We start from the raw sequence: 15,364 nt of genomic DNA, 5'->3' as shown, positions 1-15,364 counted from the left end.
CTATGTAAAAGTCTTAATTAAATGGTCTTGTAGAGAAGGTTGTCAAAACAATATTTATTAGTAATACTCATGTAAGAAACAATATAATTGCTCCACACTTGACAAAACAGACTAAAGCGCCCAGTACCACAAGTTCAGTTTTAATTGTCATCTAACCTCGGGCTCCTACAAGGCACGATATTAAACTATTCTGTGGTGACTTGTAACACCCTTGCATCATATCAGCTTCCAGCAGCACAGCAATTGAACATTTCTGCTGCAAGCAGATATGAAATTGGTGTCCTACTTCACCAGTTACAAAAAAGCCATACACAAATAGTAGATACAGGCATCATAGCCACTACCCAGCCAGTTTGCTGATCTAAGTACTTATAGTAACTACCTACTATGCTTTGTAAGCAAGGCTCATTAAGGTCCAATACAAATTTGGAAAGATAGAAACAGGATTATGCAATGTACAATCTCTTTAGCATCTTGTTTGACATATAATACATTCTTTTTTCGTTTTTGGCATAAACCCATTGTCGTACTGTCTTTGGTTTAGAGTGCTGGGAATCTCCCTCTCTTTTACACAAATCTGTAGAGTTTCCTTTGAAACATGTTTGGAATGTCGGCAAAATAGCCTTTGTTTTAGTGAAAGTATTCCTGTGATAAATTGGTTTTAACTTCTGCATCCTTGCTATAATTCAGTAAGTCTACGGGGAACTTCAATGTAAGGTTTGATAAATACAGTACATTAAACTAAATGTGCACTCTATTGTCACTATCTGCTAATGTCTCTACCTTAACTTTTTCCTAGCCCTGTCCAAAGAACAGAGGTTAAATGGCATCTGAATGCACTCAGGTCACTTCGAGATACTGTAAGTGGCGGGGACAATACGAATAAAACACATGGGAAGTATTAGATATACCGGTACAATAGGCCCCTGTTCCCAGGAGCTTGCAGGCTAAAAGGAGGGGAACATTTTGTGCAAAAATGAAATACCCCTTTCTGTTCATCAGGCAGCAATACCCAGAAAAAGCTTGATAAACTGTAAACAAGTGCATCAAATCAATTCCATGCAAAAATAATAGAGACATTTTTACATTGATCATAAATACAACACACAGTAAGAGAAAAGAGGACATACAAACCTAAATAAAAATAATGAAAAAAGAGAAGGGGAGTAAATAATTTATGCATAAAAGCAAAATACCTCTTCATCATCTTGCCTTGGCTTTCCAAGGGGTGGTCTTGACGGGTCAACTTTACCTTTGAATTTCTGTGAAAAAAAGAAAGGGCCATATTTACTAAGTGGTGCTATGCCACAATACACCTTCTGGCCCTGAAAGACACATCACGGCCCATTCCCTCAAATGGGCCGAGTAGTGCCTTTCGGAAGCAGAAAGTGTCATATAGTAAAGCACCACTTAGTGCCATGGCCCTAAATGTATGCTAGTTATGTGAACCTAAAGAATACCGTGTTTGATATCGTAAGTACACATTGTTATATACTTCTGATTCTTAATGGCCCATCGGATTAACACAGCAGGGGTCCCTGCAGTCCCCCTGTGTTAATCCGATGAGCCATTAAGAATCTCACAGAAATGTTGAGGATATGTTGAGGCATTTACTGTGAGAATCTCCTAGAATTTCCCAGGTAAGTGTTCTAATACTGGTGGCTGTATCTGTACTACAGGTACATCATAGGCAGAGGTAGGAAGAGACTATCTTTCTAGTTTGTTTGTAAAAGTTTTATATAACTTCACACACAGATGTTGAAAAAAATCCCAAACCAACAAGGAAAAGAAGGAACATTTAGCAAAACAGCACCAGCGCTATGCATACAAACAAGATGGCAAATATTTTACAACAAGTTTCCAGGTGAAGATTTTGTAGTTTTTCAGCCCACTGAATTATGATATCTTAAACGACTTTTGTTCTCCCAGGTTCTGTCACAGGGTGATTTTTTCCCCCTCACTATTATTGCACCCCCCCCACCCCGAGTGTCTCCTTATAGTCTAGAAAAAAAATCTAATTGAAAAAAAACTTTAGACAATGGGCAGCAGACATTTTTAGATAACAAAAGTGGAATAATAATAATAAGAGCACGTCATTCTTTCTACAAGAACCTAAATAACTATTGTTCCTCTGGAAATAAATAGTTCTATGGCTCTTTTGTATAATTTTACCTCTTGGGTACTGTATATAAAATATTATACTTATCAACCTACAATCATAAATGGAACTTATTTGAATTTAGATACATGAGCACAGTCTGCTCCTTCATGTCTATTTTTAGGAAATGTTTTGCATGGAGCACTACTGTACTCATATGAAGAATAGTGCTTAATTCATTTAAGGTTCTTCCAACGTAAGTTTCGAAGTTAACTGTTGTCAAGCTTAAACAAGCTGGCCATCCCTCACTTCAATATCTTGCCCCTTCTTTTTGGAATTGACATGATTTCCCATAATTCTTTGTCTTTGCTTAAACATACAGTAGATTTCTGTATTTTTATTTTACTCTATTGTTTCTCATTCTTTAAAGACGCGTGTGCACCATGTGTCTTTCTATGTAAAAGTCTTAATTAAATGTTCTTGTAGAGAAGGTTGTCAAAACAATATTTATTAGTAATACTCATGTAAGAAACAATATAATTGCTCCACACTTGACAAAACAGACTAAAGCGCCCAGTACCACAAGTTCAGTTTTAATTGTCATCTAACCTCGGGCTCCTACAAGGCACGATATTAAACTATTCTGTGGTGACTTGTAACACCCTTGCATCATATCAGCTTCCAGCAGCACAGCAATTGAACATTTCTGCTGCAAGCAGATATGAAATTGGTGTCCTACTTCACCAGTTACAAAAAAGCCATACACAAATAGTAGATACAGGCATCATAGCCACTACCCAGCCAGTTTGCTGATCTAAGTACTTATAGTAACTACCTACTATGCTTTGTAAGCAAGGCTCATTAAGGTCCAATACAAATTTGGAAAGATAGAAACAGGATTATGCAATGTACAATCTCTTTAGCATCTTGTTTGACATATAATACATTCTTTTTTCGTTTTTGGCATAAACCCATTGTCGTACTGTCTTTGGTTTAGAGTGCTGGGAATCTCCCTCTCTTTTACACAAATCTGTAGAGTTTCCTTTGAAACATGTTTGGAATGTCGGCAAAATAGCCTTTGTTTTAGTGAAAGTATTCCTGTGATAAATTGGTTTTAACTTCTGCATCCTTGCTATAATTCAGTAAGTCTACGAGGAACTTCAATGTAAGGTTTGATAAATACAGTACATTAAACTAAATGTGCACTCTATTGTCACTATCTGCTAATGTCTCTACCTTAACTTTTTCCTAGCCCTGTCCAAAGAACAGAGGTTAAATGGCATCTGAATGCACTCAGGTCACTTCGAGATACTGTAAGTGGCGGGGACAATACGAATAAAACACATGGGAAGTATTAGATATACCGGTACAATAGGCCCCTGTTCCCAGGAGCTTGCAGGCTAAAAGGAGGGGAACATTTTGTGCAAAAATGAAATACCCTTTTCTGTTCATCAGGCAGCAATACCCAGAAAAAGCTTGATAAACTGTAAACAAGTGCATCAAATCAATTCCATGCAAAAATAATAGAGACATTTTTACATTGATCATAAGTACAACACACAGTAAGAGAAAAGAGGACATACAAACCTAAATAAAAATAATGAAAAAAGAGAAGGGGAGTAAATAATTTATGCATAAAAGCAAAATACCTCTTCATCATCTTGCCTTGGCTTTCCAAGGGGTGGTCTTGACGGGTCAACTTTACCTTTGAATTTCTGTGAAAAAAAGAAAGGGCCATATTTACTAAGTGGTGCTATGCCACAATACACCTTCTGGCCCTGAAAGACACATCACGGCCCATTCCCTCAAATGGGCCGAGTAGTGCCTTTCGGAAGCAGAAAGTGTCATATAGTAAAGCACCACTTAGTGCCATGGCCCTAAATGTATGCTAGTTATGTGAACCTAAAGAATACCGTGTTTGATATCGTAAGTACACATTGTTATATACTTCTGATTCTTAATGGCCCATCGGATTAACACAGCAGGGGTCCCTGCAGTCCCCCTGTGTTAATCCGATGAGCCATTAAGAATCTCACAGAAATGTTGAGGATATGTTGAGGCATTTACTGTGAGAATCTCCTAGAATTTCCCAGGTAAGTGTTCTAATACTGGTGGCTGTATCTGTACTACAGGTACATCATAGGCAGAGGTAGGAAGAGACGATCTTTCTAGTTTGTTTGTAAAAGTTTTATATAACTTCACACACAGATGTTGAAAAAAAATCCCAAACCAACAAGGAAAAGAAGGAACATTTAGCAAAACAGCACCAGCGCTATGCATACAAACAAGATGGCAAATATTTTACAACAAGTTTCCAGGTGAAGATTTTGGAGTTTTTCAGCCCACTGAATTATGATATCTTAAACGACTTTTGTTCTCCCAGGTTCTGTCACAGGGTGATTTTTTTCCCCTCACTATTATTGCATCCCCCCACCCCTAGTGTCTCCATATATTCTAGAAAAAAAAATCTAATTGAAAAAAAACTTTAGACAATGGGCAGCAGACATTTTTAGATAACAAAAGTGGAATAATAATAATAAGAGCACGTCATTCTTTCAACAAGAACCTAAATAACTATTGTTCCTCTAGAAATAAATAGTTCTATGGCTCTTTTGTATAATTTTACCTCTTGGGTACTGTATATAAAATATTATACTAATCAACCTACAATCTTAAATGGAACTTATTTGAATTTAGATACATGAGCACAGTCTGCTCCTTTATGTCTATTTTTAGGAAATGTTTTGCATGGGGCAATACTGTACTCATATGTAGAATAGTGCTGGGAGGGAGGGCGGGGGCGGCTGGGAGGGAGGGCAGGGGCGGCTGGGAGGGAGGGCGGGGGCGGCTGGGAGGGAGGGGGGGGGGGGCGTGAGACTAGCGGGCGGCTGCAGTATCCCCCGCGGCTGCTGCTGGGTTGGCGCATGGAGGCGGGCGCGAGACTGGCGGTGGACAGCTGCAGCATCTCCCGCAGCAGCTGCTGGGTTGGCGCGCGGAGGTGGGCTGGGGGGGGGGACACGTCAGACTGGCAGGCGGCTCCAGCATCCCCTGCGGCTGCTGCCTGGGACAGGAGGCACGTGCGGGGGGACCTGGGTTGGCGCACGCGCGCGGTGGATGCTGGGTTGGCTGGGTTGGGTCCCCACCCTCCGTCCCACATTGGGAGGGGGAGCAGGCCCACAGGCAGCAGGCCGGACACCCTGCTTGCCCTGCGGGATTTCGGGGCTGCGAGTGATCCAGGGGGGGCAAGCGCCCCCCCTTGTCCCCTCCTGCGGACGCCCATGGAGGTGGACAACCTTTTACTGGTTGACAAGGGGAGTGATAGACTGGACCACCGATGTAAAGAATTGCTTAGACTATATAGGTGCAAAGGGACCCCTCAAATCCCTAAAAAATTATCGTGTATATATCTATGGGGTTCCTTGCACTCATCTTGATAGTAATAAAGCATAAATGAGATATGGTCATAGTTGTTTACTTACATGTAGCAAAAAAACATACAACTAGGTGTTATGTACATACAATCACAGTGTATAAATAGAACAAATAGGTCACGGAAACACTTAAACAGTTTGGTGCGTCCTCGAAAAAGTAGACAAACACAATCTGTGATCTGTTCAGGATTAGCTACAAAGAAGCTAAATTGGAGACATCTGATGGCATGACCAGTTCACTCATGGTCCGTACTGCGAGTGAACACGAGTGAACTAGTCATATCATTAGTGGCTTTTTCCACGTTGGAGGAACAAACCTTAACCATATAAAGTAAGGGAAGTACCGCGTTTCTTGATTTAAGTTTGTGGGAATGGGCCAGAAGGGTCCTTACCCTGAAACGTCGCCCCCTTAATAGTTATAGCCTTTTTTTTTGCCTCCCTTATATTCTGATTATTGTTTGGTACCTATTTTAACCGACTATATTTGTTCACCTTCTTGTTTTCTGTTTTGGTCTGTTCCCTCTTCTGTTCAGGTTATATATTTTTTGTCTAAGTTTATTCTACACTCCTAGACTATATTATGCTGGGTTTGAACTTATGCTCTTAAGCACAAGTTCAAGCAAAAGTATATAGACATATACTTTTGTACATCTAACCTTCAGATGTCTCCATTATAGCTAATCCTGAACAGATTGTGTTGGTCTACTTTTTTGAGGACACACCAAGCTGTTACTGTTTCCTTGACCTATGTATATTTATATATACACTGTAATTGTACATAACACCTAGTTGTATGTTTTTTCTACTTGTAAGTAAATAAACTATTTTCACATCTAATTTTTGCTTTATTGCCATCAAGATGAGTACAGGAAACCCCACAGTTATACAGTACCTTTTAGTGGTTTTCTGCTTCTCCCATTAGCTAACTCCAGAGAACCAAACCTACAGTATAAAAACATACCGAGTGTGATTTCAGTGATTCCAGGGCTGGACTGAAAGCCTTGTATCCCAATCTCTGAAAGGTAAAGTATAAATTGCTGGTTTAAATGCATCGATACTAAGAAAATAATGCAAATAAACAACTTTGAATTAATTTAGAAAATGAATCCACCATATACACCTGTACCAGATTGCGTTATGGACTGCGTTCCTTTGTTAGTAGGATAGTCTGCTTTCCTCTGAATCAAAAATACAGTAATATAATGGATTATATAACAAAATATATATGATTTACCACATCTGCTTTCTCTTGCTTATGGGTGGGACTTAGCTGATAAGTTGCCTTTCTCAAAAACGTTTTTTTTAAAGCATATAAGACTAGTTTCAAATTGTTTTTTTTTTTTGTGTTACACTGATTGTACTGTAAGCTCTCAAGACCAGGGCCCTCATTACCTCTTTGTATCTGTTTTTGCAAGTTTGTACTTATTCGTACTTGTATGCAACAGTTTATGTAATGATCACATTTCTGTACCCCTGTTGCACCGCGCTGCAGAATATATTAGCGCTTTACACATAAACGATGATAATAATAATACTAAGAAAGTCAAGTATCTGTCGTCTAAATGTAACATGCTGTAGGTTGAACTTGATGGACTTATGTCTTTTTTTCAACCTCATCTACTATAAAACTATGTAATGTAACTGGAAAACGTGTCTGACCTGAACTAGTTGGCCTTAAACTTCATAAAGGCCTTGCAACGATAGAGATATTTCATGCAGATATTGTCATTGTGTGTGTGTGTGTGTGTGTGTGTGTGTGTGTGTGTGTGTGTGTGTGTGTGTGTGTGTGTGTGTGTGTGTATATTTATATTTATATTTATTATTTTTCCCCACCCAAACCAAATTGGAAAAAGAACACTCAGCACTGCAATGATGGGCGTCATAAAAATGATATTGGAACTATAAACACCCAACGTTTCGGTCCCACAGCAGGACGGACACGTTGGATGTTTATGGTTGTTCCAATACAATCTTTTTGACGACCACCATAGCAGTGCTGAGTCTTCTTTTTCTAATTTGGTTAGGATGAAGTATTTTAATATTTTATTGTTATGATTTGTGCACTTGCTTAGTTTATGACAGTTGCTATGCTGAGGTGTGGCTACTATCCATCGTGTGTGTTACTTTATATGTCCCCTTTTTTTGTGTGCATCAAACTAAACTGTCATGTTAGAGCTGACCAAAAACTCCATAAATATTTGTGTCAAATGTCTGTGACACAGATTTAAAAAAAAAAAACAGTATTGTTTTCCCCTAAGTCACTTAATAAAAATAAGACAATACAACTCCACTTACATGAAGTGGAAAATAGTTTATGAAATAATTAGCATTCTTTATTACATAATATATGACAATAAATTAACATACCCTTTTCATTTTCTCTTCCTGCTGGGTGGAACTTAAAGGATAAATTCCCGAACTCTGTAAAACAAATAACCCAATTGAAAGCTGAAATATCCTCTCCTGATGATGTTACAGTGTTCTATTGGTCGCCAGAATGAGGACAGGTTCTCCCAAACAAGAGTTCTTGTAAGGGAATTTCAAAATAAAATATCTCAGGAACCAGAGTGTCCCTGTAGAATGGAGTGCAGAAATTCAGCACCTGGGAAACCATTGTTTCAAATAATATAATACATATTTTTGGGCGGTGGAGGGGCACTGTACATACAGAATCGGTAACATACATAGATTACCATATTGAAGACATGTACAGGGGGTGCTGCCTCCCCCGTAGTTGCAGTTCCCCTGAAAAGTCTGACAGCTATGGATACTCACTTGCTCTTCCTGTAATGGACTCAGAAAATGATGAGAGTGCCTCATGTTTTGATGCTGGAAATATCTAAGATATTCAATGTTTTCATCCAATGGTGCCTAAATATGAAATGAAAAAGTATATATTGGGGTTCATCAGTATTAACATCTTGGACCGTATTGGAAGGTGTCTTGTGGAGTAGCACAGCTCAGTAAATACAGTATGTCCCTTTGTTTCAATTTGATTGTCTTTTATTGCTGCAATAATTTTTTCATTGAATTGCATCATCTATTGTATATTTATATTCCGGGTTTATGTTCACTTCACTCTTTCAGTTCTGTCTACCGCATGTTAATAATGCAGTGCATTGAAGATACTTCAATGCAAAGGCGGATCATGTTAAAAAACAAATGTAGGATTTCTCATTTAAAGTGCTATAAAGACAGAGCTCCTCTGCTTTGCTGCCTCAAGCACATCAAACTTTAAGGATTCAACCCCCATTACCCAATTTCATAATAAGCTTTTGCTGATGTCAAGTCATAACAAATGTTATTATTGGTCCAGGGTATATTATGCTTTAATATTATGCTGTCACATTTCATTTTATACAATGACAGCCTTCACCTTTCATCGGAAACGATTTTAGTGCCCAGTAAATATATGCTTATATCTCATATCATTTCTCATGGTCTTTGATGTTTTCTCATAACTTTTCTTTGGAGGGATTACTGCTGTAAAATAATTTGTTACACAAAAGGGAGTTGGAACTTCCCTTTACAGTATTGCTGTACAGTGCTGAAAAGCAGGGGTACTCAACTCTAGTCATTCCCCCCTTACAGGTCAGGTTTGCAGGATGTTCTAACTTCAGCACAGGAGGCTCAATCAGTCCCTGCTTCAGCACAGGTGGTTAAATCAGAGGCTCAGTCTTTGATTGAGCCTCTGAGCCACCTGTGCTGAAGCTGGAATATCCTGAAAACCTGACCTGTTGGGGGGGGGAGCGGGGAGGGGGTTGGGAGGGGGGAAGGACTTGAGTTAAGCACCCCTGCTGTAAAAGTAGGCTGTTTGCTGTGTCAAATCTTTACATAGTTAAAGCAGCCCATAAAACTGCTACCCTACACTGTGAGTCATACATAGTTATGTGATTAGCATGCTCAAGGTTACCAGGACAGGGCTTGGCCACTTGAAAGCCAGCCTTGGGTTTTCAGCTTTCAGTCACCTTGCAGCTCAGTTACAGCGACTCCTATGGCAAATTCATTGGTAGGGGGAAGTAGAAAATCAAGACAGCCTGATCTGCATTTATCTGGTAATCAAGAGCCAAGTGATGCTCTAGATACAGCTGCCTTTCCTAACATCCCCCATTCACCCTAAATCAGGACAATCCCAAGGGAGAGACAAAGTAGGCATTTGTCTAGGTGCAGCACTTTGGTCATATGTATCGAGGCAAAAGTGAAGCAATTTAGAGGCAAATCACATCACACACATTAACGGAAAGAAAACTATGGTTTTCAATGACACATTTTTCTTCTATACATTCGGAGCAATTGTTGAGCTCCAGAACTCCACCACGTTTGACTTCATACATATGCCCCATTGTTCTTCAGAGGTCATGGGGATCCAACTCTCATCCTCCCAGTCAGGCCCCACTGCAGCCAATGTCTAATAACGTTGTTGTATGGAGGTGAACAGCAGCAATCAGATGGCTTGTCATAGGTTCCAGTGGATTTAGGAAAGAGTTCGTAATCTATTCTCTCCCAATGTGCTCACAAAGTGCTCACAAAGTTTTGAAATCCCAGCTCACAATTATACTGAATTTCTCGCTTATCTTCTCAGAGCTGTGAACTGATAACCTTCAGGGTTCGGGCCTGAAAATGGATGGGCCTAATGTTAACTGGCACCCTTCCCCAGGCTGCTACGTGTTCCCTGACAGTTTTCCCTTCTTTACCAAGACGTACGTCCATTTAGAGAAAGGATAAGATACTTATGTTAGTTCTCTGTGCCACCTGGAGTTCTATTTAGTTTTGCACACAGGTACATTTAATTAGGCAATATAACAATGACAAAATCAATATTTGTGAATAATAAATCCTAATCCATATCCTGTGGCTTTATCTGTGAGTCTGGAGTGTTTAGAATGTAATGACTATTCCAAACGTCCCCTTTATTACCCACATATGCCCTTAACAGACTCCCATCCCATAATATATTTTTCCTGCTTAAACATACTGTACATTCCAGCCATAAATGTGATCCACCTTACACATACACACAGGAAGAATACCCCATAGAGAAATGTCTTCCTAATGTTTGGTTCCAAACTAGTGAATACTGGACAGCGTCGCTATTTATCAGGGAGGCACCTTAAGAATTAGTTGAAAAATATTAAAGGTTTCCTCTCAATGCCTGAAGGTTTAAGAGATCCATCTTATTCTATTCACAAACTCCCTCCCTGGTAATTTAAAATTAAATGTTAAAAGTTAGCCAATATGCATTGGCAGTGCGTGCATTCTTTGTTGTTACATGAATAATAGGGACACATTTGTTGGTCTGTTGTGAAGCACATTGATTCTATATTGGTTAAAAATAAATCCACTTTCTGCTTGCTCATCTCCATGCATCTATTACCAAGCAACAAAAAGCATGCTTTATGCTCTTTTATAGATACATCGTGCCAGAAAAAGAAGTGTTGTGTTTTAACAGTTGGTGTTAATTTAGATAATATCAATGTTTAGAATAAAGAAGGAAATCTGTGCAGATTGATCCTAACTGCATTAAAATTTGCCTAATCAATATTTACACTACTTACATTGATTAGAGTGCAGTACATTATTAACCTAAAAATTAACAGATGGTGTTGTTGTGAGACTTTAGTATTGAGAAGTCATGCAATTAAAGGACGTGTACCAAATAAAATTACCGGTAATACATTATGAACAAATTAAGATTAATAATATGCACCTGTTCTTTCAGAATTGTGGGGATTTCTTTTTGCATATTTCCTTTCAATAGCTGCAATACAAAATGAACAATTAGCCTAATGAACAATTGTAGCTTTACTAGTCATAATCAAATCATAAACAACTGCTGCCTACTGGAATATCACACAGAAAACATACAATTTTAAGCAAGTAATGGACACAAAGATCGGATGACCTCTGTATTTAAAAATATGAAACAAGGAAACAATAGAACAATGAGAACAATGAAATTACTTGTATCTCCAATAAAGTAAGCAGCTGTGGAATGGCGCTATAAGAACTGACTGTACAAAGCGCAAAAGAGTAATTGCGTACTGATTTTAAATGAAGTTAATATTCTTATCACTTTAGATATAGTTATATCTGCTTTAACATGGGCATTGAGTCATCTCTATGTAAACCTCAGATCCCCCACCCCGGTCGCAGATCGGACCCCCTAGGGTGTGTTAAGGTCTGGCTACATGCGTCTTGGTGGTGCATACCTGTGAGGAACAGGAGGGCCTGAGTCTCCCGTGATTTTATGGGGGACAACAGGGACAGGTTTCTGGGGTACATGCCTTCATCTGGTTCTAGTGGTGCAACGCCTCCATCTCTGGCAAGCCCTATCAGGGTAGAGTGAAATCCTTCCAGAGAACCCCACTCTGGGGCGAGAGATTTCAGGCTCACACAGTCTCTTATAAAACAGCAGCAGCTTCTTTATTGCTCACAGCACACAGCAGAGTAGCAACAGCAGCACACGGTGCAGCAGGTACAGGATATTCTCTTCCTCCAGACTGTACCCCTTCAAGATGGGCTGTCTGGGGCTCTTTGTTCCCTGCCACCACCCCAAGCCGCAGGCGCTCAGGGTGGGGCTAGCTCTTCCCTCACCCCCTATGCAGGGTGAGAGGCACTGGTCCACCACAGTTCTATCAGCTCTAATCTCCTCCAATGTAACACACTAATCCTCTGCAACTCATTACTCAGAACTGACACACACTAAATTGACTGTGCACTGCCCTTTATGACTTTGGCAGGCGCCTCCCCTATGTCTCTTGCCTTAGGCCTGGGACCTGCTGCGCCCGGCGGCGTGGGCGGCTGCACGAGCTTTCCCCACCAGCAGGGGAATCCTGCCGTGCCGGTCCCGGTCCCCCCTGGCTGCACAGCTCACTACACACTGTGACGCGTCAGCCGCTACGGGATACAAGAGAATTGTGATCCCTAGCGTTGACGCGTCACGTGGTGTGGCTGTGAGCCAATGAGGAGGGGAGGCTTCGGGAGGAGGAGAGGCTTCGGGGAGCGGGGAGTAGTGTGGAGGGAAAGCAGCGTGAGTGCCTATCTGTGTGTGTGTGTGTGTGTGTGTGTGTGTGTGTGTGTGTGTGTGTGTATGTATGTGTGTGTCTGAGTGCCTATCTGTGTTTGTGTATGTGTGTGCTTGAGTGCGTGAGTGCCTGCCTCTGTGTGTGTGTGTGTGTATGTGTATGAGTGCCTGCCTGCGTGCGTGCGTGTGTGAGAGAGTGCCTGCGTGTGTGTATGAGTGCCAGCCCGAGCCCGTGGAGGGAGGGGGGGGGGAGAGTAGCGGATCCCTCCGATCAAGCCACGCCCCCCCCCCTCCCGCTCAAGCCTCCCACTCCCGCCCACCTCCCGCTCCGGCTCCCTACAGACCGCATATCGCGGTCTGTGTATGTCAGCGCCCCGCCTGTCTGCAGTGCGGGAGCGCTGACGGAGGGAACGAGGCCTTAGCCTTAGACACAGAGGCAGGTGGCCTACCTCCACCACTCAGGGCAGGGCTTGAAGTGGGGGAAACCCATGATAACTACTGGCAGCCTGCCCTTAGCAGGGCTTACACCAGTAGGAGGATAGACGTATAGCCCATTTTCTTACCAGAGCTACATCTATTTAGGGCCTGCCTCAAACTATGGATTAAAGGAAAACACATGAATATAATTTATACAATGTTTGCTAATGCGATCAAAGAAAGAGATCATTTAACAAACATTGATCAATCACCACTGAAGCAAAAATGTGTGCTTTTTTTTGAGACAACTTGTCTCATAGACAATTATTCACTGCAATCACCACTAGAATTGTGTAATATGTGAAGAGACCAAAATAACAATACAATAAAAGGGATAAACAATAAAAAGTAAAAACGATAAAAGCTATTTAAAAGGCATCGAATGCGAGATGTTGGTTCTTGGGGATTTCAACTACAACTGGCTTGAGCCTAAAAACAACAAAATCCAGACACAACTCAAGTCATTAAACCTAACCCAACTAATTTCCCAACCCACACGCACAACCTGAAATCTCTCAACCATTCCTTGCTAGACTGGATTCTCTCCTCTAGTCCCAAGAGAATCCAATCCTCTGGCATCCTATCTGACATTTTCAGTGACCATGCATTAGTGTACTGTGTAAGGAAAATCAGACCACTCCAATCAAGCCCTAAAGTTCTCCTCACTAGAGCATTTAGAAACTTTAACCCACAGCAGTTTTTGGCTGATCTTATCAACAGGGAGAAGGAGTGGCTCAGTGAGTAAAGACACTGACTGACACTGAGATTGCTGCAGGGGAGCCTGGTTCAATTCCCGGTGTCGGCTCCTTGTGACCTTGGACAAGTCACTTTATCTCCCTGTGCCTCAGGCACCACAAACATAGATTGTAAGCTCTACGGGGCAGGGACCTATGCCTGCAAAATGTCTCTGTAAAGTGCTGTGTACAATTAGCAGTGCTATACAAGAACATGCTATTATTAACTGCCCTTCGTATAGAATCGACTTAATACCTGACCCTGATTCTTCGCTCGATTATTTCCAATCAGAGTTCTTAAAACTCTGTGATACCCATGCTCCACTACACAGAATAAGAGCGCTCTACCATTTCTAGGAGTCCCAACATGATTATCATTATTGATAGCATCATTCTCCCAACTTAAACATAAAACTTTATTTATTTATTTATTACACATTTTGAGCTAGTAACGTGTGTGGAGAATCGCCATGTTCTGAAACTACCTTTTGGAGAAGTAATTGGGGCAATATTAGAGATATTTGGGGCATGTTCAGCGATATACTGTGCTGAAGAGAGGATTGGATGAGCCAGTAATCTATCCTAGAGAAAGTGGCAAGAGCCCTAGATAGTAAGGTACTGTATAATGTAAATTGTCTGGGCTCAATGCCCTTAAAATATCAAATAGGCTCAATGACACGGGAACTTGTGAGAGGCCTATATTATACACCAAAATACCTGGGTTGAACTGAACACGACTAGATATGATAAAATATAATTTATTCCTTGAAAAAGGTGAACACACGAGATATACAAATAACAGACAATGTATGGGCGCACGCCGCCATTGGATTCAATGGGACCTCCGCTCCGCCATTAAAGTCAATGGCGTGACCCTCTTTCTCCGCTCGACCCTTTACGGGGGTCCCTCATGCCTGGACCCGGTGGGGTTCGTGTGTGGGGGTTCCTAGGGGTTAAGGGCAACAAGAATTTTATTCCCAGGTGCCCTAGAACCTAAGATTCCCACGCCAATTGTCATTGAACTTGACCCAAGTGATAAAGCACTTTTCAAAGACATTGTATCCGCTTCTGCGGTTTTGCAGTTTGGATGGCTGCCAACCAGTTCCTGGAGGCCGACGTCGAGGAATCCCCATTGAAGTCAATGGCCCCATTGACTTAAAATGGGAAACCGCCACTCCTCCTCTCGGACGCCACCTGCTGGTCGTCGCTGGAAACAGGTCCAAAACCGCTACTTCTGCCATTGGAATACATGGAGCCCCAATGGCAATGGCACGGATGCGCCAGCACAGAGGGATAGCAGAGACACCACTCATCCGGTTGCAGAGATCCACTGCGTGAGATCTAAATGCTTTTTTAAACCTTTGACCATGTGAGTGTATTGGATTTTATTTACCCTTATAAATTTTTGCCCAGAGAATAGCAGGATTTTGCTGTGGATACAACACCTAAGGAACATTTACGAGAATGCCAGATCAACCATTAGATTACATGAAGATACAATCAAGACAAGGATCAGCAAGGTAGTGCGATACAGAACTAGAAGAAGTTTAAGACTATGTCTAACTTGGCCAGCAAGTGTCAATAGAAACATATAAAATGA

At 41.1% G+C, this 15,364-nt stretch overlaps 1 protein-coding gene across 1 annotated transcript in view; it reads right to left on the bottom strand.

Moving 5' to 3' along the window:
- Positions 1 to 151: 151 nt before the first annotated feature.
- Positions 152 to 15,364, bottom strand: part of LOC142488275 (uncharacterized) — a 33,638-nt gene continuing 18,425 nt past the window's right edge. The window contains exons 6-12 of the mRNA XM_075588648.1: positions 11,237 to 11,287; positions 8,305 to 8,400; positions 7,897 to 7,950; positions 6,491 to 6,544; positions 3,748 to 3,813; positions 1,197 to 1,262; positions 152 to 256 (exon numbers count right to left, since the gene is read on the bottom strand). Of these exons, the coding sequence (XP_075444763.1) occupies positions 152 to 256; positions 1,197 to 1,262; positions 3,748 to 3,813; positions 6,491 to 6,544; positions 7,897 to 7,950; positions 8,305 to 8,400; positions 11,237 to 11,287 (492 nt within the window). The remainder of the gene's footprint in view (positions 257 to 1,196; positions 1,263 to 3,747; positions 3,814 to 6,490; positions 6,545 to 7,896; positions 7,951 to 8,304; positions 8,401 to 11,236; positions 11,288 to 15,364) is intronic.

Source organism: Ascaphus truei, chromosome 2, assembly GCF_040206685.1.
Source record: "Ascaphus truei isolate aAscTru1 chromosome 2, aAscTru1.hap1, whole genome shotgun sequence".
Classification (NCBI taxonomy): Eukaryota; Metazoa; Chordata; class Amphibia; order Anura; family Ascaphidae; genus Ascaphus; species Ascaphus truei.
Note: the sequence above shows the minus strand (reverse complement) of the source record. Positions and strands in the feature narration are given on the sequence as shown.